Source organism: Schistocerca cancellata, chromosome 11 (assembly GCF_023864275.1).
Source record: "Schistocerca cancellata isolate TAMUIC-IGC-003103 chromosome 11, iqSchCanc2.1, whole genome shotgun sequence".
Taxonomy (NCBI): domain Eukaryota; kingdom Metazoa; phylum Arthropoda; class Insecta; order Orthoptera; family Acrididae; genus Schistocerca; species Schistocerca cancellata.
The window spans coordinates 126,482,523-126,509,232 of NC_064636.1; the positions used below are offsets into that span (position 1 = coordinate 126,482,523).

General features: G+C 46.8%; 1 protein-coding gene across 2 annotated transcripts in view; it reads left to right on the top strand.

Annotated features, from left to right (window-relative positions):
* The window catches only part of LOC126108827 (zinc finger protein 468-like), a 126,832-nt gene that overhangs the window by 18,951 nt on the left and 81,171 nt on the right, over positions 1-26,710 (top strand). For both annotated transcript variants that reach the window (XM_049914192.1, XM_049914191.1), the window contains exon 4: positions 1,883-1,975. In XM_049914192.1, the coding sequence (XP_049770149.1) occupies positions 1,883-1,975 (93 nt within the window). The remainder of the gene's footprint in view (positions 1-1,882; positions 1,976-26,710) is intronic.

Sequence of the window (26,710 nt, forward strand, 5' to 3'; positions counted from 1 at the left end):
CAGAGTTTGTTTTTAACAGTAGCAATCTGTGATGCTTCAGTAGTCCAGTGCTCATGTTCCAATCTCTGTATTTAGAGAATTTATTATTTTGGGCATGTCTATTACTAATAGAATAAATATTTTCCTGTTGTGTGGTTTTTCTAAACAGTTACACAAGCTAATTTTGGGAAAACATGTTTGATAGATTTTCACAGGAATTTTTGTTTTCACAGCTGTGCTAATGTCACAGGACATGATTTTGAGATGAAAGAGTTCAGTTTGTCCTCTCAAAATTTAGATCTACATTTTCCATGGATTCTCTAAATCTCTTCAATGAAATGGATGGACAGCATGGCTCATGTTGTCTATATTTGGTCAAGCTCATGTCATGTTGTACTTTATTGATGTAATTTTCCTCCAAATCTTTTTCACTGTTTGAATTCATGCATCTTCAATTATGTAGCTGACAAGTATATATATCCTGTCACTGCAGTATGATAGAGGATTTTGATTTGTATACAATATTTACCAACTATTTCTTAAGCATTAATGTACTATGGTGGGTGGATGTTGGAATTCAAATGGTTACTTTTTCCACATCTCATTTGACACTTCAAAATTATTTTTTCCTCACACATGCAGATTCCAAATTTCAGTAACATGCAATGAGATGAATGCAGATTTATGTCATTGTCCAGTACTGATTTTTCATGATAATGTATTACTGCCTGTGTTCTGTGGTGCAGCTTTCTAGTGGGTCCTCGGCATGGAATCTCTCATTTTGTAGCTAATTATTTCTAGTTTTCCTTCCACTGTTGTGTACAATGCCACTGTTAGTTAATTAAACTCTGGATCTTGTCTTGAATGCATATACACTTTTCTAAGAGTAAGAGGATTGCTTATTGAATGGGTGTGAGGCTACAAATTCAAGTGTTCTGGGTTCCATCCGAGGCATCATCTGTCACTTTTTCACATGGAAATTGTCTATGTGGAAAATGACAGTTTCCATTCCATTGTGAAGCTCTAGGTCCTCGTGTAACTTACTGTGTCAGTGAGTTCAAAAGTTGGAGGAAGCCAGTGGTGTACCACATCCAGTAAGACAATGTCTAACAGAGCACTAAGGTGTTAATAACTAACTCCAGGTTGTTGAAAGCTTTACTTTTACTTCAGGTTTGCATTAGTTTTTGTGACATTAGACATGTATTTTCCTCAGTACCAAAATTTGGTGACCCACATTTAGATCTGCAGTTACCTGCTTATTGTCTTTACAGGTGGTTTTCTGACCTAAAAAATGCATTCTGCATATAACCTGCTAGTTGCTTAGTTTCTTCTTGACCATAGTGCCCTCATTGCATTTGCAGAGGTACCCTATCTCCTTCCACTGAATAACATAGGTCAGAAAATAGGGAGCTGAGATCATCATAAAATCAAAAAATGTTCTTATTTGAGCCTTCACCTTGGCACATTCAGAGTGGGGGGAGGGAGGGGGGGAGAGAGAGAGAGAGAGAGAGAGAGAGAGAGAGAGAGAGAGAGAGAGAGAGAGAGAGAGAGAGAGAGAGAGAGTAGTAGTAGTAGTAGTAGTAGTAGTAGTAGTAGTAGTAGTAGCTGCTTGGAAAGGATGAAATAATTTCTGTTTGGTTGATATCTGATGTGTCTACCTCCAAAGTAAACAGAACTTTGATTTCAAATGTTTGTCATGTTTTTCTGACATTATCTACATCCTGTAGGACCTCCTCAGTATGAATCAATTGGAATGAAAGTAAATCTAATTTAATGTGACACATTTTCTTGTTACCTAATGCCAGTAAGTGAATACATGTGACCAATAGCTTTTTAGCCCCACTTGATGTGTAACACAAGCACAACAACAGAAGCTTTGAATATGCCATTCTTTCTTTTTCAGTTTCTTCAAGATCCACCAAGGATTGTAATGCCTAGTCTTCATATAAAGCAAGACCTAGAACTGAAACGGGATTTAGATGGCATTGAGCATGATGTAAGTTTTCACGTCGGTGATGCATTGTGCATGAAGTACTGTATGAATATCATGAAATGCATTGGGTGCAGTAAATTCCAGTGATCATAAATGATGAATCATTAAAACCTAGGATAGTAGCACTTCTCCAGAATTTTTATAGTATTTTAATTGACTGTAGGTATGTTGTTCTGCTATGTGTAATGTTATTTGAATGAAACTTGTAGGAAACACAAGTTTATTAACTGTAACACATGGTAATTTTATTGTACATGTAAATAATGAATGCCTCAAATTCATTCTTGGAACAAATGTACCAAAGATGACTTCCTTGCAGCAGCTGTCAATTTATTTGTCTCTGTCAGAGTTCTATAATAGAAAAGATGTAAGATGTAAAGCAATCAACTGTAAGCAGTATGTTATCAGATAAGTTTTGTATTTGTCATACTATTTCTTTTCACTGAAGTATTTAATGAAAAACAAACTGCATTACTGGAATTGTTTGCTCTGTGTAAAGGCAATGAGTTTATCCAGTATGTATGGCATAAATTTACAGTGTAATGGAACATTGCTTATCCCAAACTGCTTGCAAAGAGAAAACATTGTGATAGCAAGAATTCTTGTAAACAGCATTACATTTAGCACATTACAGTGATAGTGTGCGAAATTCCATATTCATTTAATTAACTATCACCATATTGTACTAAATTTAATGCTGATGAAGGTTTCTCAGGTCTTCACCTGCATGGTAGTGTTGATATCTTGCAATGTTTGAGGAATTGCCATACTACCCATCTTCTGGCGAAGTGTCGAGATTGGTGGAGAGCGGGTTATTTATATGTGCGGTCACCCCCCCTCCACTAGACCTTGGGTAGCCGCGGTGGACCAGTGGTGTGCACACGGTGATGGTGATGACAGTTGCTCTTGGCAGCCATGTTTGGTTCTCAGTGTAAGCATTCTGTCTACGTCCGTGGCAGAGGACATTGACGGGTAAGCTCCTGATGGACTGCCGCTATCGCAGAGTTCCATGCTGCACTGAGTTGAGATCCCTCATCTCTGTTGACCAGATTGTTGTGAATCCTTATTTCTATGGATTCTTTGATAATGCTTTCCCAGAAGCCACATGCTCGGCACTGCACCTTTGTGTTTTTGAAGTTGAAGGTGTGTTTTTCATTTATGCTGTATTTTGCTTCGGCTGATTTTTCTGATATGTTCTTCACAGCATTTAGATGTACAGTGCTGTCTTTGCCCAATGTATTGTTTTATGCATTTGCATGGTATGCTTTATACTCCTGGTGTGTTAAGGATCAGCAGGTCTTTGGCAATACCTAGGAACTCCCTGTCTTTGGTGGTGGTTGGAGAACGGTTTTGATATTATATTTGCCCAGAAATAGTGCAATTTTGGCTGAGAGTGGAACCGTGTACGGAAGGAAAGCGAGTTGTTTGTCTCCTTCTACTTCATCATAATCTGGGGTTCTCACTGCTTCCTTCTTCCTTTTAAGTGCCCTGTTGATCTGCGTTTCACTGTAGCAATTTTGGAGGAAGACTTCCCTCAGGTGTTGCAGCTCGGATGGTTGGCTGTCTTAGTTGCAGATGGCATGCGCCCTATGTACCAGCGTGGTAAGTACTGTTTGGCCGGCCGGAGTGGCCGAGGGTTCTAGGCACTGCAGTCTGGAGCTGCATGACCGCTACGGTCGCAGATTTGAATCCTGCCTCAGTCATGGATGTGTGTGATGTCCTTAGGTTAATTAGGTTTAAGTATTTCTAAGTTCTAGGGGACTGATGACCACAGCAGTTAGGTTCCATAGTGCTCAGAGCCATTTAAGTACTGTTTGTCTTTGTGCTGGATGGTGGCAGCTTGTTGCATGAAGGTATAGGTCTGTGTGTGTCTTCTTCCTATGTACTGCATGGCATAGTGAACGATCTACCTTCCTCTTAATTAAAATATCAAGGAAGGGGAGGCATCCATTTTCATCGATTTCCATTATAAATTTGGTGTTTGGATGGATGCTGTTGAGGTGTTCCTGAATCTCATCTAGCACCTGTTTTCCATGTCTGCATATAACAAAAGTGTTGTCGACATAGCGGAAGAAGTGCTTTGGTTTCTGTCTGGCACTTTGAAGGGCCACCTCCTCGAAATGTTCGATATAGAGGTTTTGAATTCACAGGAGCCAGTGGGAAGCCCAAGGCCACATTGTCAATCTGTTCGATGAATTCCCTGTGGTGCTGAATGTAGGTTGTTAGTGCTTGTTCTGAAAGGCTGACTTTGTGGTTCAAAGTGCTGGGCTAAAAGTGTCAAGGAGTCTTGAAGGACACTTTCATGAAAAACGACGTCATGTTGAAGCTCACGAGTAGGTCCTCGATTTGTAGTAGCATGTCCCTGAGTATTTTTACGAATTTGGCTGAGTTTCTCACATGGTGGCTGCAGTGTCCCACAAGGCGTTGGAGCAGTGTTGCTAGGCATTTAGCAAGTCCTTAACTGTGAGAGTTGGAGTCTGCAATCTGTCGAGAGGTACCCCTTCCTTATGGATCTTAGGGAGTCCATAGAAGTGTGGTATTGCTGGCACTCTATGGTACAGCCACTTCTTCATTGGCTCAGGTAAGCCAGATTTCTTCAGCAGAGCTACCATCTTTCTACTCATCGTCGGGGTTGGATCCTTCTTCAGCATCTTATAGGCCTCGTGTTGTGGCAGCAGGTTTATTTTGTACCGGTACTCGGCAGTGCTTAATAGCACTGTAGTGTTCCCTTTATCTGCTGGTAGGATCGTTATATCACGGTCATCTCCCAGGGACCAGAGAGCTTCTCGTTCTTCCGCAGGTACATTATTTGTAGGCAACTAAAATCTGTCGATTATTCTGGAAGTTTCCCACCTGACTTCCTCTGCTTCCTCCTTTGGAAGCCTTTACTGCTTCTTCCACACCACTATAATGTCTCGTTTTGGGTTTGTTCTGGGGATAGGGGCAAATTTCAGTTCTTTCTTGAGGACTGCCATTGTGGCAGCGTCCAGTTCTTTTCCAGCCAAATTGATCATAGCTCTGATGTCATTCATCTCCTTTTTGGTCAAAAACATCACAATATATCAATGCTACCACCCGGCTGGAGACCCAAGAAACCTTAAACAGTCTTTGCCGGGAAAGCAAACAGTCAAATTTAATGCTGTTTACAAAAATTTGTAACACTTAGTAGAAATCTATTCTTTGTAACAGTATCCACCTCTGTGGACTAAGATCAGTTGTGGTGAATATTGGAATTTTTACTGGGTAGACATAATTGGAAAATAAAAAGAAGGGAACTGAAACATTTCAGATGTGGGATTAGAGAATGGCACTGAAAATTAAGTGAACTTACAAGGAATATGGAGTTCTCAGTATAACTGTTAAGGAAAGAAATGTACAGAACATGCTGACTAAAAGAAGGGACAGGATGATAGGATAAGTGTTAAGACATCAGGTAGTGAACTAGTCAGATGTTTCCATCTCACTTGGAGAAAAATGCTACTATTACACATATCAAATAGGAACTTTAGAGTGTAGTTAATTTTTATGTTAGTTACATAGTCAATAGTGGCACCTCATCACGCACTTGCAACTCTAAACTAGTAGATAAAGAAGTGCTTTTTTGAGGAGGATATAGTGTAATTCAGTACACAGCAAGATTTGGACAATGTACTATTTATTCCAATATATATCTTGCAAAATGAGTGTGGCAACAAAATAGGAGGCATTAGAGCTAATATAGATGCTTCCTGGCAATTGTTCTCCCCCAAACACCACCTTGATATGGAGTAGGAAAGGGTGAAGTAATGGATGTAGTGGTACCATTTGTATGCTCTTCCATGCAACATTGGGTGACTAGTCTGGTGTAGATGTAGGTGTACAAAGAATTGGGTATTAATAGGCAGGGATATGGACTGTAATCACACATGTATTTTGAGAGAATAAGGAACCCATTTCTTAAAGATCACAGTACTCACAGACAATGATTGCACAGCACTGTGAGGGTGTTGAAAAACATCGTCATTGTTGTTCAAGTGTGTTCAACATAATACTTGATAAATTAACAGTGATACATTAAATGGGAAAATCTCTGCTTGGCACTGTCATAGCAAATTCCAGAGCTAAAATGGTTGTCCATAGCATGCATGAGAGTTGGTCTGTAGAGCATTACCTGAGGAAACAGGTTGAGAACTGTTGACACATGGGTACAAGCTACAGCTCAATTTAAAGCACTAGAACATTAGTAGATCAATAACATTGAAATTATGAAAATGATTGTGTGTAAAATCACAATCTACAGTAAAATTAAAACTGAGGCTTGTGATCTATACTGTCCCCAAAAGTACTTTGGTATTGACACTAGAGCAGGAACACATGGAGATGCAGAATGCAGTTGTCTCAATCTTCCTTGACTGTTCGTATGATCTGACATTTCATTTAACACACTCTAATTTGCATACTAATCAGTGTACAAAGGTGGAAGTGGGTTCTGGAAGAGTTGCACTACATTCTCATTTTAGATTTGTTTGTGGCAATAAATTTTTAGTTTTATATGCAGAATATTTTCGAAAATCCATTATCTAACGTTCCTGAAAATTTCTCTCATAGAGAAACTTTGTTACTGAGTTTAAATGACCAAATTGTGTTAACAAAATACTTAGAATATATCTTAGTTTCAACAGCTTCAAACTCTATCAGAGACGGCTAAGATAAGATTAATTTAAATTAAATATTATGTGTGATGCTCTGCTCATGTGATGAGGTATCAGTCATCTGTTTTGTTGAGAGAAACACAGCACAGGATTTACGGCTAACATGACATTACATTTTCTGATCAAACATTACAAATCCATGTAACAAGAAAGTTACCAATTTTGGTAGAGGTACGAGGTAAGAGGTAGAGGTAAGAAGAGTAGTGATAACATCATTCACTACCTTCTAATTACAACAATTATGATTCAAAAAATTAAAATTTTGTTAGTGTCACTAGTGCTGAATTCCTGAGGTACACTTCTTTTGATTGTAGTTGCCAATAAAAGCCTTCTTAGTAATGAAAATACAATCTGCTCTGCAGGTAAATACACCACACATTCTTTGGTAATTTTCTTAACAGCTTCATTACTGAGTTCCCCAACTGGACAGTGTACCTTTTTTATTTGTTTCATCAATGCTTTCCAACATAATCTTCAATTTAGGCCCATATCAGATCTGTTGGGTTGAAGTGCCAGTGAGAAGTTATCAGCCTAATTATTTTATGCCTGTACGTTTTTGTCAACCTGTAAGTTTTCGTATGTGGCCAACTGGTTTATTGAGAGGTATTGGATTTATATGCTCTATCTTTTCAAATTTTTCACTTACTTCCACATATGGATGCTGAAGCCAATAATTTCCTCTTTTTATTTTAGCATAAGTTTCTCATCAACAACAGTACATTTGGGAGCACTGTCAACAAAAGGTGTTGATGGTGTAGGCAGATTATGCACAAACCATTTCTCTCAACTGATTTTATATTGCAGTGCCGTGAACAAGAGTGATATTGATATGTTGCTGTTGTTGTTGTTGTCTTCAGTCCTGAGACTGGTTTGATGCAGCTCTCCATGCTACTCTATCCTGTGCAAGCTTCATCTCCCAGTACCTACTGCAGCCTACATCCTTCTGAATCTGCTTAGTGTATTCATCTCTTGGTCTCCCTTTATGATTTTTACCCTCCACGCTGCTCTCCAGTACTAAATTGGTGATCCCTTAATGCCTCTGAACATGTTCTACCAACCTATCCCTTCTTCTGGTCACGTTGTGCCACAGACTCCTCTTCTCCCCAATTGTATTCAACACCTCCTCATTAGTTATGTGATCTACCCATCTAATCTTAAGCATTCTTCTGTAGCACCACATTTCGAAAGCTTCTATTCTCTTCTTGTCTAAACTATTTATCGTCCATGTTTCTCTTATATACATGGCCATGCTCCATACAAATACTTTCAGAAACGACTTCCTGACACTTACATCTATACTCGATGTTAACAAATTTCTCTTCTTCAGAAACGCTTTCCTTGCTATTGCCAGTCTACATTTTATATCCGCTCTACTTCGACCATCATCAGTTATTTTGCTCCCCAAATAGCAAAACTCCTTTACTACTTTAAGTGTCTAATTTCCTAATCTAATTCCCTCAGCATCACCTGACTTTATTCGACTACATTCCATTATCCTTGTTTTGCTTTTGTTGATGTTCATCTTACACCCTCCTTTCAAGACACTGTCCATTTCATTCAACTGCTATTCCAGGTCCTTTGCTTACAATGTCATCAGTGAACCTCAAAGTTTTTATTTCTTCTCCATGGATTTTAATACCTACTCTGAACTTCTCTTTTGTTTCCTTTACTGCTTGCTCAATATACAGATTGAGTAGCATCGGAGAGAGGCTACAACCTTGTCTCACTCCCTTCCCAACCACTCCTTCCCTTTCATGTCCCTTGACTCTTATAACTCCCCCCTGCGGGTCCGGGGTAAGAATAGGCCTGAGGTATTCCTGCCTGTCTTACGAGGCGACTAAAAGGAGTTTCAACCGTTTCGGCCTTCCATGTGATGGTCCCCCTTGGGGTTTGACCTCCATTTTTCTAAATTTCTACAGAAGTACGAGCCTTTTGGGGAAGGACACCTTACGTGGTGTACCACTGGTCCTAAGTGCACTCAGACCTTGGCACTCAGCATTGCACCGGCGTTGTAACCATACCCACTATTACTCAAATTGGGCCTCAACGCCTTTTGGGTTGTCCAAGTTACGCCCATAGTGCGTCTCCATCTGCACCAGCGATCATGATGGACTTTCCATGGCACCAGAAATCCAGCACGGTAGCCAGCCCGTTGTGGTGGGGTCGTCATGTACCCTCTAGGTTGTAGCCCCCTGACAACACAGGGATCGTACTGCCAATACCTGAGCTGCACCCTCCCCACGTCGGCCAAGGAGTAGATGCCTGTCTCCTTGGGGCATCAGGACTCCCGGCAATGGTCATCCTGCCAGGTGGCCCTTGCTGCGGCTGGGTGGCGCCCGTGGGGAGAGCCCCTGGTCGGAGTGGGTGGTATCGGGGCGGACGTTTCGCAGATGAAACGTCACCACGTATCAGGTCGCTCTGCGGCCGAGTCTTTCAAAAGAAAAGGTACCGTTTCTAGTTCCGGTTCTCCTGCCCCTTCCCCCTTGGCCACTCCATGGGAGGAGGGACAGGCCCGCCGGCTTGGAGCGAAGTACTTCCCCCGCTATTTGGTCTGTTCTCGAACCGATGGGGGGACATTCGCCACCTCCAAGCCCATGTTCTTTGTTCAGCACATTGAGGACATCTTCGGGGAAATCGAGGCTCTCAGCAAGATGCGTTCAGGGTCCGTTCTTATCAAGACCACCTCCGCCACACAGTCGGCGGCGCTCCGGGCGTGCGACCGCCTAGGGGACATCCCAGTCTCAATTGTCCCACATCTGGCACTAAATAGGACGCAGGGGGTTATTTTTCATCGTGACCTCCTGCTACAATCTGATGAGGAGCTCAGGGCCAACCTGGAGCGCCGAGGCGTGCATTTCGTCCAGCGAGTCCAGCGCGGCCCTAAAGACCGTCGCATCGACACCGGGGCCTTTATCCTCGCCTTCGAGGGGGACGTTCTCCCGGAGAAGGTAAAGGTAATGTGCTACCGGTGTGACGTGCGACCCTACGTTCCGCCTCCTATGCGCTGTTTTAGGTGTTTGCGCTTTGGGCACATGTCGTCATGGTGTGAGGCTGAGCCCCTTTGTGGCGATTGTGGACGTCCTCTTCGTGAGGAACATACATGCACCCCACCACCTCGGTGCGTTAATTGTCCTGGCGTCCACTCGCCTAGATCCTCAGACTGCCCCGCATATCAGAAGGAGAAGAAGATACAAGAAATCAAAACTTTGGATCAGCTGTCTTATTCTGAGGCCAGGAAGAAGTACGACCGCCTCCATCCCGTGCCATTAACCACTTCGTTTGCCTCAGTTGTGTCCACTCCTTCCGCGGTATCCTCACCCCTCTCCTGTCCCCCCTCCGCCTCCTCCGCCCATCAGGGGGCTGTGCCTCCTCCTCCCAAATCCCTCCCTTCCAAATCCTCCTCTCCCGTGGCCCCCACCCCCTCTGCCCCAGGGGCCACCCTTCCTCCTCCTTCTCCCCACACGCCACCTGAGAAGCGATCCTCTTCTCAGGCGTCCATCGGGGAAACGTTCCGGACTCCGGCTTCCGAGGTCCGGCGTTCCAAAACGGACCCCGCGCGTGAGGACCTTCTTCGGGTCCAGCCCACCATCCCTGTGCCTCCTCGGCCTTCGAAGAAGGCCTCCAAGAAGAAGTCTCTATCCCCCTCTCCACCCCGGCGCGTTTCGACTGACGCTCCATCCGTGAGTCGCTGCTCCCGGCCGTCCTCAGTTTCGCCGGGACGCTCTGCTGCCAGGCGCTCAGCTGGCCTTTCGTCGGCAAATGATGCTGCCCCTCCTACACAACCAGGGACAGCGGCCGCAGCTGGCGACCAGTCGATGGAACCAGATCCGCCTCCCGTCTGTTGTAGCGTTGTTCCCTCGCAACCTGGCCCTCCGCGGCCGTCGAGGTGACCAGCTCTTCCCCCGTCTCGTTCCCCCGACTTTTTGACTAGCGATGGCGTTGTTTCATTGGAACATAAGAGGTATTCGATCTAATCGGGAGGAATTACAACTGCTCCTCCGCCTGCACTGTCCGCTCGTCCTTGGACTCCAGGAAACCAAGTTGCGCCCGACTGACCGTATTGCCTTTACCTCCTATACCTCGGAGCAGTATGACCTCACCCCTGTGGACGGTGTCCCAGCTCATGGTGGGGTCATGTTGCTCATTCGGGACGACGTCTATTACCATCCCATCCCATTGACCACCCCACTCCAAGCAATAGCTGTCCGCATTACTCTTTCTGCTTTTACTTTTTCAGTTTGTACCATCTACACTCCACCGTCATCTGCTGTTAGTCGGGCTGACATGATGCACCTGATCGTTCAGCTTCCCCCGCTGTTTTTATTGTTCGGCGACTTCAATGCCCATCATCCCCTTTGGGGCTCTCCTGCATCCTGTCCAAGAGGCTCACTCTTGGCAGATGTCTTCAACCATCTCAATCTTGTCTGCCTCAATACCGGCGCCCCGACTTTCCTCTCGGACTCCACTCATACCTACTCCCACTTGGGCCTCTCGATCTGTTCTACCACTCTTGCCCGTCGGTTCGAGTGGTATGTCCTTTCTGACACCTATTCGAGCGACCGCTTCCCCTGTGTCGTTCGTCTCCTTCACCACACCCCATCCCCACGTCCTTCGAGCTGGAACATACTGAAAGCTGACTGGGGACTTTACTCATCCCTGGCGACCTTTCCGGACCACGATTTTCCCAGTTGTGACAGTCAGGTCGAATACCTCACGGCTGTTATCATCCATGCTGCCGAACGTTCCATTCCTCGTACTACTTCTTCACGTCGCGTTTCCGTCCCCTGGTGGAACGAGGCTTGTAGGGACGCTATCCGTGCTCGATGACGTGCTTTACGCTCCTTTCGCCGCCATCCTACGTTGGCGAATTGTATTGAATACAAACGACTCCGAGCGCAATGCCGTAGAGTCATCAAAGACAGCAAAAAAGCTTGTTGGGCCTCTTTCATCGGCTCCTTTAACAGTTTTACTCCCTCTTCCGTCGTTTGGGGTAGCCTGCGCCGGCTGTCGGGCATTAAGGCCCACTCCTCGGTACCTGGCCTGACCTCAGGTAATGCGGTCCTTGTTGATCCTGTGGCTGTCTCCAACGCCTTTGGCCGCTTTTTCGAGGAGGTTTCAAGCTCCGCCCATTACCATCCTGCCTTCCTTCCCAGAAAAGAGGCAGAAGAGGCTCGGCGACCTTCCTTCCACTCGCTGAATCTGGAAACCTATAATGCCCCCTTTACTATGCGGGAACTCGAACGTGCGCTTGCACTGTCCCGGTCCTCTGCTCCAGGGCCGGATGCCATTCACGTTCAGATGCTGGCACACCTTTCTCCGGCGGGCAAAAGCTTCCTTCTGCGAACCTACAATCGCATCTGGACCGAAGGTCAAGTCCCCATGCGTTGGCGTGACGCCGTTGTTGTTCCTATACCCAAACCCGGGAAGGATAGACACCTTCCTTCTGGTTACCGCCCCATTTCTCTTACAAGCTGTGTCTGTAAGGTGATGGAGCGCATGGTTAATGCTCGGTTAGTCTGGATTCTTGAATCTCGACGGCTACTTACTAATGTCCAATGCGGCTTTCGTCGCCGCCGCTCCGCTGTTAACCACCTCGTGACCTTGTCGACATTCATCATGAACAACTTTTTGCGAAGGCGCCAAACGGTAGCCGTGTTCTTCGACTTGGAGAAGGCTTATGACACCTGTTGGAGAGGAGGTATCCTCCGCACTATGCACAGGTGGGGCCTACGCGGTCGCCTGCCCCTTTTTATTGATTCCTTTTTAACGGATCGAAAGTTTAGGGTACGTGTGGGCTCCGTATTGTCCGACGTCTTCCTCCAGGAGAACGGAGTGCCTCAGGGCTCCGTCTTGAGCGTAGCCCTTTTTGCCATCGCGATCAATCCAATTATGGATTACATTCCACCTAATGTCTCAGGCTCTCTCTTTGTCGATGACTTCGCGATCTACTGCAGTGCCCAGAGAACATGCCTCCTGGAGCGCTGCCTTCAGCGTTGTCTAGACAGCCTCTACTCATGGAGCGTGGCAAATGGCTTCCGGTTCTCTGAAGAAAAGACGGTTTGTATCAACTTTTGGCGATATAAAGCGTTCCTTCCGCCATCCTTACATCTCGGTCCCGTTGTTCTCCCATTCGTGGACACAACTAAGTTTCTAGGGCTCACGTTGGACAGGAAACTGTGTTGGTCTCCACATGTCTCTTATTTGGCGGCCCGTTGTACACGTTCCCTTAATGTCCTCAGAGTTCTTAGCGGTTCATCTTGGGGAGCGGGTCGCACTGTCCTGCTTCGCTTGTATCGGTCCATAGTCCGATCGAAGCTGGATTATGGGAGCTTCGTCTACTCGTCCGCTCGGCCGTCCCTCTTACGCCGGCTCAACTCCATCCACCATCGGGGGATACGTCTTGCAACCGGAGCCTTCTACACTAGTCCTGTCGAGAGTCTTTATGCTGAAGCTGCCGAGTTACCGTTGACCTACCGGCGCGACGTACTGCTGTGTCGGTATGCCTGCCGGCTGTCGTCTATGCCCGACCACCCCTCTTACAAGTCCTTCTTTGCCGATTCTCTCGACCGTCAGTACGGGTTGTATGTGTCTGCCCTGCTGCCCCCCGGAGTCTGCTTCCATCGCCTGCTTCGACAATTGGATTTTGCCCTCCCTACCACCTTCAGAGAGGGTGAGAGCCCGACACCACCTTGGCTCCAGGCTCCGGTTCATATTTATCTCGACCTCAGCTCACTCCCGAAGGAGGGTACTCCGGCTGCAGTGTATTGCTCACGGTTTGCCGAACTTCGTGCTCGACTTGCCGGTCACACCTTTTACACCGATGGCTCCAAAACTGACGATGGTGTCGGCTGTGCCTTTGTCGTTGGGGCCGCCACTTTTAAATACCGGCTCCTCGACCAATGTTCCAGCTTTACGGCCGAGCTTTTTGCTCTCCATCAGGCCGTTCAGTATGCCCGCCGCCACCGCCATTCATCATATGTACTCTGCTCTGACTCACTCGGTGCTCTTCAGAGCCTTGGAGCTCCATGTCCGGTCCATCCCTTGATTCAACGGATACAGCAGTCCCTCCATTCTTTCGCTGATAATGGTGGCTCTGTCAGCTTTCTGTGGGTTCGCGGACATGTAGGAGTGCCTGGGAGTGAGGCTGCGGATGCTGCAGCCAAGGCTGCAGTCCTCCTGCCTCTGCCAGCCTCCCATTGCGTCCCGTCATCCGACGTTCGTGGGGATGTATGTAAGAGGCTTGTGTCGTTGTGGTGGGATGCTTGGTCATCCCTCCAAGGAAACAAGCTCCGGGCAGTAAAACCGCTACCAACTGCTTGGACAACATCCTCCCGACCATCTCGGCGCGAGGAGGTCCTTCTGACCAGGTTGCGGATTGGGCATTGCCGGTTTAGCCACCGCTACCTGCTCTCCGGTGACCCAGCCCCGCAGTGCCCTTGTGGTCAGGCATTAACAGTGCGCCATGTTTTATTGTCGTGTCCCCGTTTTAGTCAATTTTGTGTTGTCCTGTCCCTGCCATCTACTTTACCGGATGTTTTAGCTGATGACGCTCGAGCAGCTGCTCGTATTCTGCGTTTTATAACTTTAACTGGCTTGTCCAAAGACATTTAATCTTTTTACTTATTTTGTCTGCATCTTTGTCAGGTCCTTCTGGTGTCCCCTCCATCCCCTTGAGTTTTACCAGATTCCATGTGCTTTAACAACAGTGACTGGGCGCTAATGACCTCAGCAGTTGAGCGCCCTTAAACCCAACCAAAAAAAAAAAACTCTTATAACTGCCATCTGGTTTCTGTACAAATTGTAAATAGCATTTCGGTCCCTGTACCACCTTCAGAATTTGAAAGAGAGTATTCCAGTCAACATTGTCAAAAGCTTTCTCAAAGTCTACAAATACTAGAAATGTATTGATATATCCACTGAATAACATTTGCTGAAGTGGCTTTTAGCATTAAGCACTGCACAGTCCACAACTGCTAACAGTAATGACTGGTAACATTGCAACTAGAGGTATATGAAATGAATGAAAACAAAATACCATAGTGCAGTGAATGCTTCCATAGGACAGCGAGCTGCCTAAAACTGAACTGTACTGCACTTGGGAAATATATTGGCAGTGTGGTGAAGGTATATCCCTTGGGATAGACTGAATGTATGCTCTGCAGTCTTTGCATGTATCACCACACTATTTCATTTCTAGTTGCCAGTCCTAAAGTAATTCTAAATAGAGTTCAATTAAATTACCCTGTTGCTTTCTAGAACCAGGTCCTTGATTGTCACACAGGCAGTCAATGCAAAATAATTTTTGCAGGCTGAAAATCTTGGATGTTATCTTGGGTCCAGTGCAAGACACTACTGTTGATTGGAGAGGAGGAGAAGTCAAAGATTACCAGAACAATAATACATTGCCCAGAAATGGGTGTCAAATGCCTGAACTCATTTGCACTAAAGCTGTGAATGTGAGAAGACGTTAAGTTGATAAATGCAGGCAACAATAGGCGGATGAAGGTTGAAGGCGAGTGATAAAAGGTGTGTGGATAGGAAAAGCACAACACTGCAATGTGAGGCAAACTTGGGTTAGACGATGGTCAGAGTCAGTATGTGCTGTGCTGTGCTGTGCTGTGCTGTGAAGTAACAGTGTAGCAGAGAGCTGTTAGTCTCTGCAAAGAGCACAGTGAAATGTACCACAAGGTGGAATCATGGGAATGTGGGTTAGAAAAGCTGATCAGCAAATTATATCTTTGTATTACAGATTTGCACAAGCTGTATTAATTCGAACATATTTGTCATTTTCTTGAAGTTCTGTTGGGAGTATCTTGTCACAGTGATTGTATCAGTGAGGATCCCAGACTAAATTAGGTGTGGGATGATCTTGAGAATATTGTAAGCATTTACATCACTAATATTGCATGTAGATCGAGAAAAGTTATCAGTTAGTTGAAAGCTAATTGAAATAATCATAGATTGTGAGTTTTCTAGAGATCAGCAGTATATTAGTAACCAGCTGAGTTTGTGGCATTGCTGGGGTAGGTATTTATTCCAATCTGTTAGTCCATCTTCTCCTCCCACGTTCATTCCATCTCCTCCTTTGCCACTATTTTTGTCTCCCCCTCGCCCACTATTTTTCCATCTGTGGGCCTGTCTCGTCCTTGCCCTTTCTCTCTGCCCCTCAACTTCTCCTCAAGGTGTGCAGTACACCTATGAGCTCCTTTGCAGGCAGAACGACATACCTGTCTAATTACAGTGTCATGTAGCAATTGTATTCCAGCTACCACCTTGAAAAAATATGTATTAGTCAGCAATATCAAGCACATACCAAGCAGTAGTAGGAATAAACTATTTCTTATGACTAGACACAGCCATGTTCCAGTTAAAGTTGTGCTCAATGCTATGGGATGGTGGAAACTTGTTGTTAACAAAATTAAATTCTTTTGTTGATGAGAAAGCAATGACATTACAAAGGCAAAGGGTGAAAGAATACACAAAACAAATATTAAATATCTAATTTTCTGTATCCAAGCTATGGCAAGAATATGTAATACAGAGATGAGTGGAATCGGAATATCTATGCCAAAGGAAAAGCAGTAACATGTACACAACATAAATTCTTGGGAAATGTGTTGTATGGCAGAAATTCTGTGAGCTTACGAACAATCCAAAAAAAGTACCAACTTTGCTAGAGGTTAACAGCTTATGTTGAAGAGAGATGGATAGCGGAGCTAGCAAACAGTCTGACAAGGGGATAGGAAAACAGACTGTGGCTGCTGTTATTTAAAGTGCTGGGTATCCCATCCAGAAACCATTTCTCATGGTGGCATTTGTTGCACATGTATCGACAAATTTAAATCTGTTTAAAAGATTACACCTCATTTAGTATAACATGAGGTTTGTGGTTCAGATCCTACTACACAATGAATTTTCCCCCCTGCGGATTCTGGGGTTAGAATAGGCCCGCGGTATTCCTGCCTGTCGTAAGAGGCGACTAAAAGGAGTCTCACATGTTTTGGCCTTATGTGATGGTCCCCTCTCGGGTTTGACCTCCATCTTTCTAAATTATTCCGAAGAGCGAGCCAATTGGGGAAGGGCGCCTTACATGGTGCACTGTATCCGTCGTGCAATTAGACCTTTAGCCGGCTTTCACGTCGTTGCAATGGTGTCCCGCTCGTTTTCGATCTTTAGGGCGGGGATACGTCCCGGGGTGCGATTACCATGCTGCCCTCTGCAGTGTTTCTTTTAACTGCGACGACGACCTTGGACAGTTTTGCACCTAAGATCCAGCACGGTAGCCAGTCTGTTGTGGTGGGGCCGCCATGTACCCTCTTGGTTGTAGCCCCCTGACAACACAGGGATCGCTCTACTGATGCCTGCGCCGTTAACTCCCCACGTATGCCAAGGAGTAGATGCCTATCCTCCTGGGGTATCAGGACTCCCGGCAACGGCCATCCTGCCAGGTGGCCTTTGCTGTGGCTGGGTGGCGCCCGTGGGGAGGGCCCTTGGTCGGAGTAGGTGGCATCAGGGTGGATGACCCGCAATGAAGCGTGGTACATCATCTCCCGCTGGCGGCCAGCCGCCAGCAGTCTCTAAGCGTTCTCGGGCTCAATTTAATGCTCAGAAGTACGATCCGAAAACGTTCCCCTCCCTGGCCACGCGTGGGAAGAGCGTAAGTCCCAGGATGGAGGTAACAGTTATTCGCCCTGATTCTTAGTTTGCACGAGAGCTGATGGGGAGTCTTTTCTCTCCACAAAGCCTCAGTTCTTCGTCGAGCATTTAGAGGACAAGTTTGGGGAGGTGGAGGGCTTGTCTAAAATGCGCTCTGGCTCAGTACTGATACAAACGGCATCCTCCGCCCAGTCACGCAGGTTACTTGCTTGTGACAAGTTGGGGGATGTTAACGTTACTATTACTCCACATAAGAGTTTAAATATGGTCCAGGGTGTTATTTTCCATAGGGACCTCCTTTTGCAGTCTGATGACGAGCTGCGCGCCAACTTAGAACGTAGAGGTGTTCATTTCGTCCGGCGCGTTCATCGGGGTCCGAGGGACAATCAGTTTGCTACCGGTGCCTTCATCTAGGCCTTAGAGGGTGATACGTTACCGGAAAAGGTCAAGGTGATGGTCTACCGATGTGACGTCAAGCCCTATATCCCTCCCCCGATGCGGTGCTTTAAGTGCTGGAAGTTCGGCCATATGTCTTCCCGCTGCACTTCCAGCCTCACATGTCGAGATTGCGGACGCCCATCTCATCCAGATACTCCATGTGCCCCGCCTCCCATCTGCGTCAACTGCGGGGAGCACCATTCACCTTGCTCGCCAGACTGCAGAATATTTCAGAAAGAGCGCAAAATCATGGAATATAAGACCCTGGACCGACTGACTTATACTGAGGCCAAACGGAAATACGACCGATTACATCCAGTGCGAATGACAACTTCCTACGCCGCTGCTACAACACCTGTGCTAGCCCCATCAGTTTCGCGCCTTCCGGCCGGATCGACGAGTGGTACAACTCCTCCTGCCCCCTTGCCAGTGGGGGGCTCTACCCACCGGGTTGCTCCTGTGCCACCTACCTCAGGAGCAACACCATCCCTCCCATCGGGGACGTCGGTCCCCGCTTCTAAGCCGGAGAAGTGTCCAACTTCTTCGGCTTCTCACGCTCGCAAGGGGTCCCTTGGGTCCCTCCCTTCCCAGGTTTCCACCGGCGGGAAGGCTGACGATAGCCAGTGGCGTAAGTGCCCACAATCTGCAGGTCGAAGGGCTTCCCGATCCTCCTCAGTCCCGGAGACTGAATCGGTGAAGCCCTCCCAGCCAGTTAAACCCAAGGAGCAGCGTGAGAAATCAAAGAAGAGCAGCTCTAAGCCCAAGGAACGCGCGGTGGTAGCCACCCCATCGCTACCTTCTAGCTTTGCGTCTGAGGACGAGGTGGAGATTCTGGCGTCCGCTGAGGACCTCGATCTCGCCGGTCCCTCAGACGCCGTGAATAGCAATAGCACTAGCACGGGTGCTCAATCGGAGGCAGCAGGTGACCCAGCGGCGTAATCTGCCGTCCCAGTCCCGGCACGCCTTTCTCAGCCATGGACAAAACCATCCTCCAGTGGAACTGCAGCAGTTTCTTCCACCATCTAGCTGAGCTCCGCCAACTTATCAGCCTTCACCCTTTCCTCTGCATTGCTCTGCAGGAAACTTGGTTTCCAGCAATGCGCACCCCCGCCCTCCGTGGCTATCGGGGTTACTATAAGAACCGAGCAGCTTATGAAAGGGTGTCTGGTGGCGTCTGCATCTATGTCCTTAACTCTCTTCACAGCGAGTCTGTCCCTCTACAAACAGCTTTAGAGGCTGTCGCTGTTAGGGTGTGGATGCCGCAGGCTCTTACCGTCTGCAGTCTTTACCTTCCACCGGAGGGTGATGTCGTGCAGCATGTCCTGGCTGCGCTGATAGCCCAATTGCCGCTACCTTTCTTATTATTGGGCGACTTTAACGCCCATAACGCTCTGTGGGGTGGGTCAGTGGCAACAGGTCGAGGCGCCACCGTTGAGCATTTATTGTCGCAGCTCGATCTCTCGATTTTGAATGATGGTGCCTCCACACACTTCAGTGTGGCGCATGGCACCTACTCCGCCATTGACCTTTCAATCTGTAGCCCTAGCCTCTTACCATCTGTCCACTGGAGTGTGCATGACGACCTGTGTGGTAGTGACCACTTTCCGATTTTTCTGTCACTACCACAGCGTCACTCTTCTGGGCGCCCTAGCAGATGGGCTATGAATAAGGCTGACTGGGACTTGTTCTCCTCCACTGCCGCTATTGAGCCTCTCTCAACTGATGCCATTGATGCGGTGGTTACATCGGTCACCGCCGGCATCGTCACTGCCGCCGAGTCTGCCATTCCCCGTTCTTCTGGGTCCCCTCGGCGGAGGGCTGTGCCTTGGTGGTCGCCTGAGATCGCTGAAGCGATTAAAGATCGCCGGCGGGCGCTCCAGCGTCACAAGCGACATCCCTCCATGGACCACCTTATCGCCTTCAAACGGCTGCGTGCGCGGGCCCGCCTCCTTATCCGCCAAGGCAAGGAGGAGTGCTGGGAGCGGTATGTGTCCACCATTGGACTCCATGTCACTCCATCGCAGGTCTGGGCCAAGATTCGACGGGTCTTCGGCTATCGGACCCCTGCCAGCGTCCCTGCGCTCTCACTGAATGGAGCAGTTTGTACTGACTCCGACGTCATTGCAAACCGCTTAGCAGAGCATTTTGCTATGAGTTCCGCTTCTGCGAATTACCCCCAGGCCTTCCGCTCCATTAAAGAGCGGATGGAACGTCGGAGCCTTTCTTTTCGCATCAACGCTTCTGAACCCTACAACGCTCCATTCAGTGAGTGGGAATTTCACAGTGCCCTTGCCGCTTGCCCTGATACCGCTCCCGGGCCAGATCGCATCCACTGTCAGATGCTGAAACACCTTTCAGTGGACTGCAAGCGACGCCTCCTCGACCTTTACAACCGTCTCTGGGTCGAGGGTGAGTTTCCGTCGCAATGGCGGGAAAGTATTGTCATCCCCATTTTGAAACCTGGAACGAACCCTCTGGAGGTGGACAGCTACCGTCCCATTAGTCTCACCAACGTTCTTTGCAAGTTGCTTGAACGGATGGTGAGCCGGCGCTTAAATTGGGTGCTGGAGTCTCGGGGCCTTCTGGCTCCATCTCAGGGTGGGTTCCGTAAAGGCCGCTCCGCCACCGACAATCTGGTGAGCCTTGAGTCGGCCATCCGTACAGCCTTTGCCCGCCATCAGCACCTGGTCGCTGTCTTTTTCGACATGCGGAAGGCGTACGATACGACATGGCGTCATCACATCCTTTCTACGCTTCATGGATGGGGTCTTCGGGGCCCTCTGCCGATCTTTATCAGAAATTTTCTGTCGTATCGTACCTTCCGCGTGCAAGTCGCGGCCTCGTATAGTTCCTCCCTCGTCCAGGAGAACGGGGTACCCCAGGGCTCTGTCCTGAGTGTCTGCCTGTTTTTAATTGCAATAAACGGTCTCGCTGCGGCAGTAGGAAATTCTGTCTCCGCTTCCCTGTATGCTGACGACTTCTGTCTTCACTATAGTTCTATTAGCATTGCAGTAGCTGAACGTCAGCTACAGGGCGCAATCCGCAAGGCGCAGTCTTGGGCTGTAGCGCGTGGTTTTCAGTTTTCGGCTGCCAAGACCCGCGTTATGCATTTCTGCCGGCGCCGAACGGTCCATCCTGAGCCGCGGCTTTATCTTGCCGACGAACTTCTTGCTGTGGTGGAGACCCACAGGTTTTTGGGTGTCCTTTTTGATGCCCGGTTGACTTGGCTGCCTCATATCCGGCAGCTTAAACAAGCGTGTTGGCGGCATCTCAACGCCCTGCGTTGTTTGAGCCACACCCGCTGGGGCGCCGACCGATCTACCCTGTTGCGGCTCTACCAGGCGTTAATCCAGTCTCGCCTGGATTATGGGTGCCTAGCTTATGGCTCAGCATCCCCATCTGCGTTGCGGGTGCTGGACCCAATTCTCCACAGCGGGATACGCCTTGCCACTGGTGCTTTCCGCACCAGCCCTGTGGACAGCGTCCTAGTGGAGGCAGGTGTACCTCCACTGCGGTTCCGACGCCAACGTTTGCTGGCCGCTTATGCTGCCCATGTTTTTAGCTTTCCCGGGCATCCAAATTATCGTGTCCTGTTCCCGCAGTCAGTCGTCCATCTGCCAGACCGTCGGCCCCGGTCGGGTTGTCCGATCGCCGTACGCATCAAGGAGCTTCTCTGCGGGCTTGGGTTTTTCCCAGTTCCACCTCCTTTCCGGGCGCCTCTGCGTACACCCCCGTGGTGTGTTCCTCGCCCGTGCCTTCGGCTCGACTTGGCACAGGGCTCGAAGGACTCGGTCCCTCCAGAGGCCTTCCGCCGCCGCTTTTATTCCATCCTGGCCACGTATCAGGGCTCTGGAATTGTTTACACCGACGGTTCGATGGTTGCTGGTCGTGTCGGGTATGCGCTAACTCTAGGGGACCATTCTGAACAACGGTCCTTGGCGGCTGGCTGCAGCGTTTACACTGCTGAGCTAGTCGCCATCTTTCGTGCCCTAGAGTATATACGCTCCTGCTCAGGTGAGTCCTTCGTTATCTGTAGCGATTCCCTGAGCGGTTTACGAGCTCTCGACCAGTGTTTTCCTCGTTCTCGTCTGGTGATGGCTATCCATGAGTCCCTGCATACTCTTGCGCGTTGCGGCCGCTCTGTGGTCTTTGTGTGGACCCCCGGTCATGTCGGTATCCCGGGCAATGAACATGTTGACCGCCTGGCGAAAGAGGCCACGAGTAAACAGTCTCTGGACGTTGGCCTCCCAGAGACTGATTTGCGGGCAGTCCTCCGCCGAAAAGTTTTTGCGCTTTGGGACGCTGAATGGCGCAATCGGATCATGCCCAATAAACTCCGTGCCATCAAGGAGACGACAACTGTGTGGCGGTCATCCCTGCGAGCCAACCGCAGGGACTCTGTCGTCCTTTGTCGGCTCCGCATTGGCCACTCCCACCTGACACACAGTTATTTACTGCGCCGGGAGGACCCTCCTGTATGTCGCTGCGGGGCGGCTTTGACAGTGGCCCACATTTTGTTGGCCTGCCCCCTTTTAGCTGTGGTCAGGCAGACATTTGCGCTGCCTGATACGCTCCCTGCCCTCTTATGTGACGACCCTGGTATGGTTGACTTAGTTTTCCGTTTTATTCAGGCAGGGGGTTTTTATTATTTACTCTGAGTGTTTGTTCTGTTCTTTTGTGTTGATTCTGGCCATTGGCCTACGATTTTACGCTGAGTTTTTAATGTGTTCTCGGTGGTTGGCTTTTCCTTTTTATCTCTATGGTCGGCCAACCACTGTCACACTGTGTGATTTTAATTTGTTTCGTCTGATCTCTGTAGGAGTATTTCTTGTCCTGTGTCGTCTGACGTCTTTCCTGTTGTTCGTTTTTTATTCTCTTTGGGTGGTTATTTTTTTTTTTGGAAAAAGGGACCGATGACCGTCGCAGTCTGGTCCCTTTAATCCCCCCCAAACCAACCAACCAACCAACCACAATGAATTTTCCTTCTCTTTTCCTCTAAGGAAAATCAGTAAGATACTTTTCATTGCACCATGAACGTTAGATGGACAGCTTGCCACAGGTGCATTTAATTTACAATAAATTTAAGAAACAACTTACTGGGGACATTATGTGTCATTTGTTTTTTTATAGTAGTTTTACAGCCGTTAACCAGTATGATTTAAATTCAGCTTTCTTAACCATTATTTTCAGTCATACATGCCAACACATGCTGTCATCAACAAAAATATAAAAGTAAGTATGAAAGTAGCATCGACCTACGAGCTGTGGAACCCCATTGTGATATTACAGCACTCTTACCAATGTTAATGCATTTACTGTTCTAATAGGTGGTAGGTAATTTCATCTCATGTGGTTACCATGCATGAAGTTGCTGTACAACAGCTCAACAGTGTGAACAGCTTTACTGTAAGATAGCTGGCAGCTTAAGATAGGTTACCACTATTCTTCTTCAGCCCCAATATGATGCACATCCTCCACTTCTGAGGAAATTTGTTCCCTGAATGAAATTCCTTTTTTCACTACACCTGTGTGAACACATTATCATGCATAAACAATGCCACACAATTTCCAAATCGACTTATCAAACAGATTTTTATGAAAATATGAGGCATATTACTGAAGTGGCAAGTGGCTTATTTTCACAAACCATGGGTTTATATATATTGTCGTATGATTAGGTACTGCCAGAGCAATCTTGTCTAAAGAACATTGCCACAGTGCCTGTCTTCATTTGTGCTTTGCAGTGATTGACATGCAGATGTCTAGGGTGTTGCATGCTTTGCTTTTTACGGATACCACAGTTTTCATCATTATGTCCACATAATTCAGTTTCTAAAGCATAAACGTGGCAGTACTGTGGAATAGCCTATGACATAACTAGATCTCTCTTGTCTCAAAGGTACTAGTGCTGTAGACACAGTACCTGAACAGTTGCTTGCATACTAATGAGTACAGAATATGGCACTGTGTTTCCAGGGGACCGACATTGAACTGAGGATGACAGTACTTCCAAAACGCAGTGCAACTGTGGCTGTGATCTGCTATGTGCTGCAGACAAATAAGAATTGAATATGGCAGTACACAGTAAGTGGACCAAACATTGAATGTAAGATTACAGTTATTGGAAGAACTGTCATCATCTGTTGGAGGTTACACAAGATTTTGGGTTTTTGACATGAATCGCATTTGGGGCAGATACTCACTATCATAAAGAAATAAATGTAAAGGTGACCTCAAGTGTTCGGTGAAAAAATGGGACCTAGAAAAGGGCTATGTGGGGTGATCAACATACTACTGTGAGTCAGATGATCACCAGTTTGAATTTGAAGGCAGCAGGGCCTATTGCTATGAGAACTTTACTGAGACAATTGCAATGCGTAAGACTTGGCACTTAACCACATCCAGTGCCTACCCATGACTCTTAAGCTACTCAGCATATATGAAGATACCCATTTGGTAAAATCTGTAACAAAACAAGGTGTTCTTGTTAGTGTTCAATGTAAAACAATTGCCTTTCCTATATTGTTTGTGTTGCAGCCATCTGGTGCATGTACATACCCATGATTAATCTTCATTCTGTTTATACATCTGTATCTATACTCTGCTGCATATGAGTGGCAGTCTTTAAAAAAGTTGGTTACATAATTAAATTTTGCTTTGTTTGCAGGTACATATCAGCCTTGCTGGTACCCTTTTTAATTTCCGAATCACAGTAGGCTGCTTTATGACGAAAAAAGAAAAATTATGGAAAAGCTTTAGTGTAGAGTAATTCATTTCTGGTAGCAGCAGGAACGGTTGAGCTGTGTCCAGCTTATCCTGATGACTGACTTAGCTGTGTGGATTGGCTCCCTTAGTGAGGAGCGCCCCCCCCCCCCCCCAGCTGGGTCTCGCCACTCTGGTGGGTTTGTGCTTGACTATGATGAGACCCCAGAATTTACAGCATCTTTTTCCTTTGGTGCTGCATGTCTATCCTCTTGGTACTCTTTTTTTGCTCCCATGGGGAACAAGTCTGTGGTGTTTCTGGTAATGTTCCGTACTGTCCACAGCTGACACAGGGACAATCTCACACTGTTTTTTGTTCCCTTTTCTGTTCTTCATTCACCTTCGCCTATCCTTCTCCACTTTGGCATTTGAGGTTCTTCCCAGTGTGCTCCTGATGGCCAGCCCATCTGTGTGACATGTAACAGGTGACTTGATAATGTGTAATTCCCAGCCCTGGTTCAACATGTAGGGTTCAGAAGTACAAGCCAGGCTCAGTTAGGGGAGATTGCCTGAGCTGCTGACTTTCCAAATTGCCAGTTGGTCTCCCTATCAGATGTTATGGAGGCGTGACCTGTTGGGAGGTGTGACCTCAGGTATGAACAATTACCTAAGGCGAGTGTGCCCACTTGTGAAGGGGACCTCTAGTTGAAAAGAGCGTGCCCTTGGAGGCACTTGCAGTCATGGGGGGGATGGGGATTTCCTCACAATGAGCCAATCATTTTCACAATCAATGTCCGTTGTTTGTTGTTGTTGTCTTCAGTACAGAGACTGGTTTCGTGCAGCTCTCCATGCTAATCTATCCTTGCAATCTTTTTCATCTCCCAGTACCTACTGCAACCTACATCCTTACAAATCTGCTTAGTGTATTCATCTCTCGGTCTTCCTCTGCGATTTTTACCCTCCACGCTACCCTCCAATATTAAATTGGTGAGCCCTTGATGCCTCAGAACATGTCCTGCCCACTGATCCCTTCTTCTAGTCAAGTTGTGCCACAGATTTCTCTTCTTCCCACTTCTATTCAGTACCTCCTCATTAGTTAGGTTCTATACACCTCTAACCTTCAGCATTCTTTGTAGCACCACATTTCAAAAGTTTCTATTCTCTTCTTGTCTACATTGTTTATTGTCCATGTTTCACTTCCATACATGGCTACACTCCATACAAATTCATCAGAAAGGACTTCCTGACACTTAAATCTATACCTGATGTTAGCAAATTTCTCTTTTGCAGAAACGCTTTCCTTGCCATTGCCACCTTATATCTTATATTCTCCCTGCTTCGACCATCATCATTTATTTTCCTCTCCAAATAGCAAAACTCACCTACTACTTTGAGTGTCTCATTTAGTAACCTAATTCCCTCAGCATCACCTGATTTAATTCGACTACATTCCATTATCCTCATTTTGCTTTTGTAGATGTTCATCTTGTATCCTCCTTTAAGGACACTGTCCATTCCGTTCAGTTGCTCTTCCAGTTCCTTTGCTGTCTCTGACAGAATTACAATGTTATCGGCAGACATCGAAGTTTTTGTTTCTTATCCATGGATTTTAATTCGTACTCCTAATTTTTATTTTGTTTCCTTTCCTGCTTGCTTTATATGCTGATCAAATAGCATCAGGGATAGGCTACAACTCTGTCCCACTCCCTTCCCAACCATTGCTTCCCTTTCATGCCACTTGACTCATAACTGCCATCAGGTTTCTGTACAAATTGTAAATACCTTTTTGTTCCCTGTATTTGACCCCTGCCACCTTCAAAATTTGACAGACAGTGTTAGTCAACATTGTCAAAAGTTTTCTCTAAGTCTACAAATGCTGGTTTGCCTTTCATAAATCTATCTTCTAAGTTCAATGAACTCTCTGCCAGGCACTTACATGTGATTTGCGGAGTATCTATGTAGATGCAGGTGATGCAGATTTGGATAAGTTTTAGGTTCAGTATTGCCTCGCGTGTTCCAACATTTGTATGGAATCCAAACTGATCTTCCCTGAGATCAGCTTCTACCAGTTTTTCCATTCATCTGTAAGGAATTCGTGTTAATATTTTGCAGCTGTGACTTAATAAACTGATAGCTTGGCAATTTTCAAACACCTGCTTGCTTTGTGATTGGAATTATTGTATTCTTCTTTAAATCTGAGGGTATTTCGCCTGTCTATCAGGCTATCAGTAGTTCTGATGGAATGTTGTCT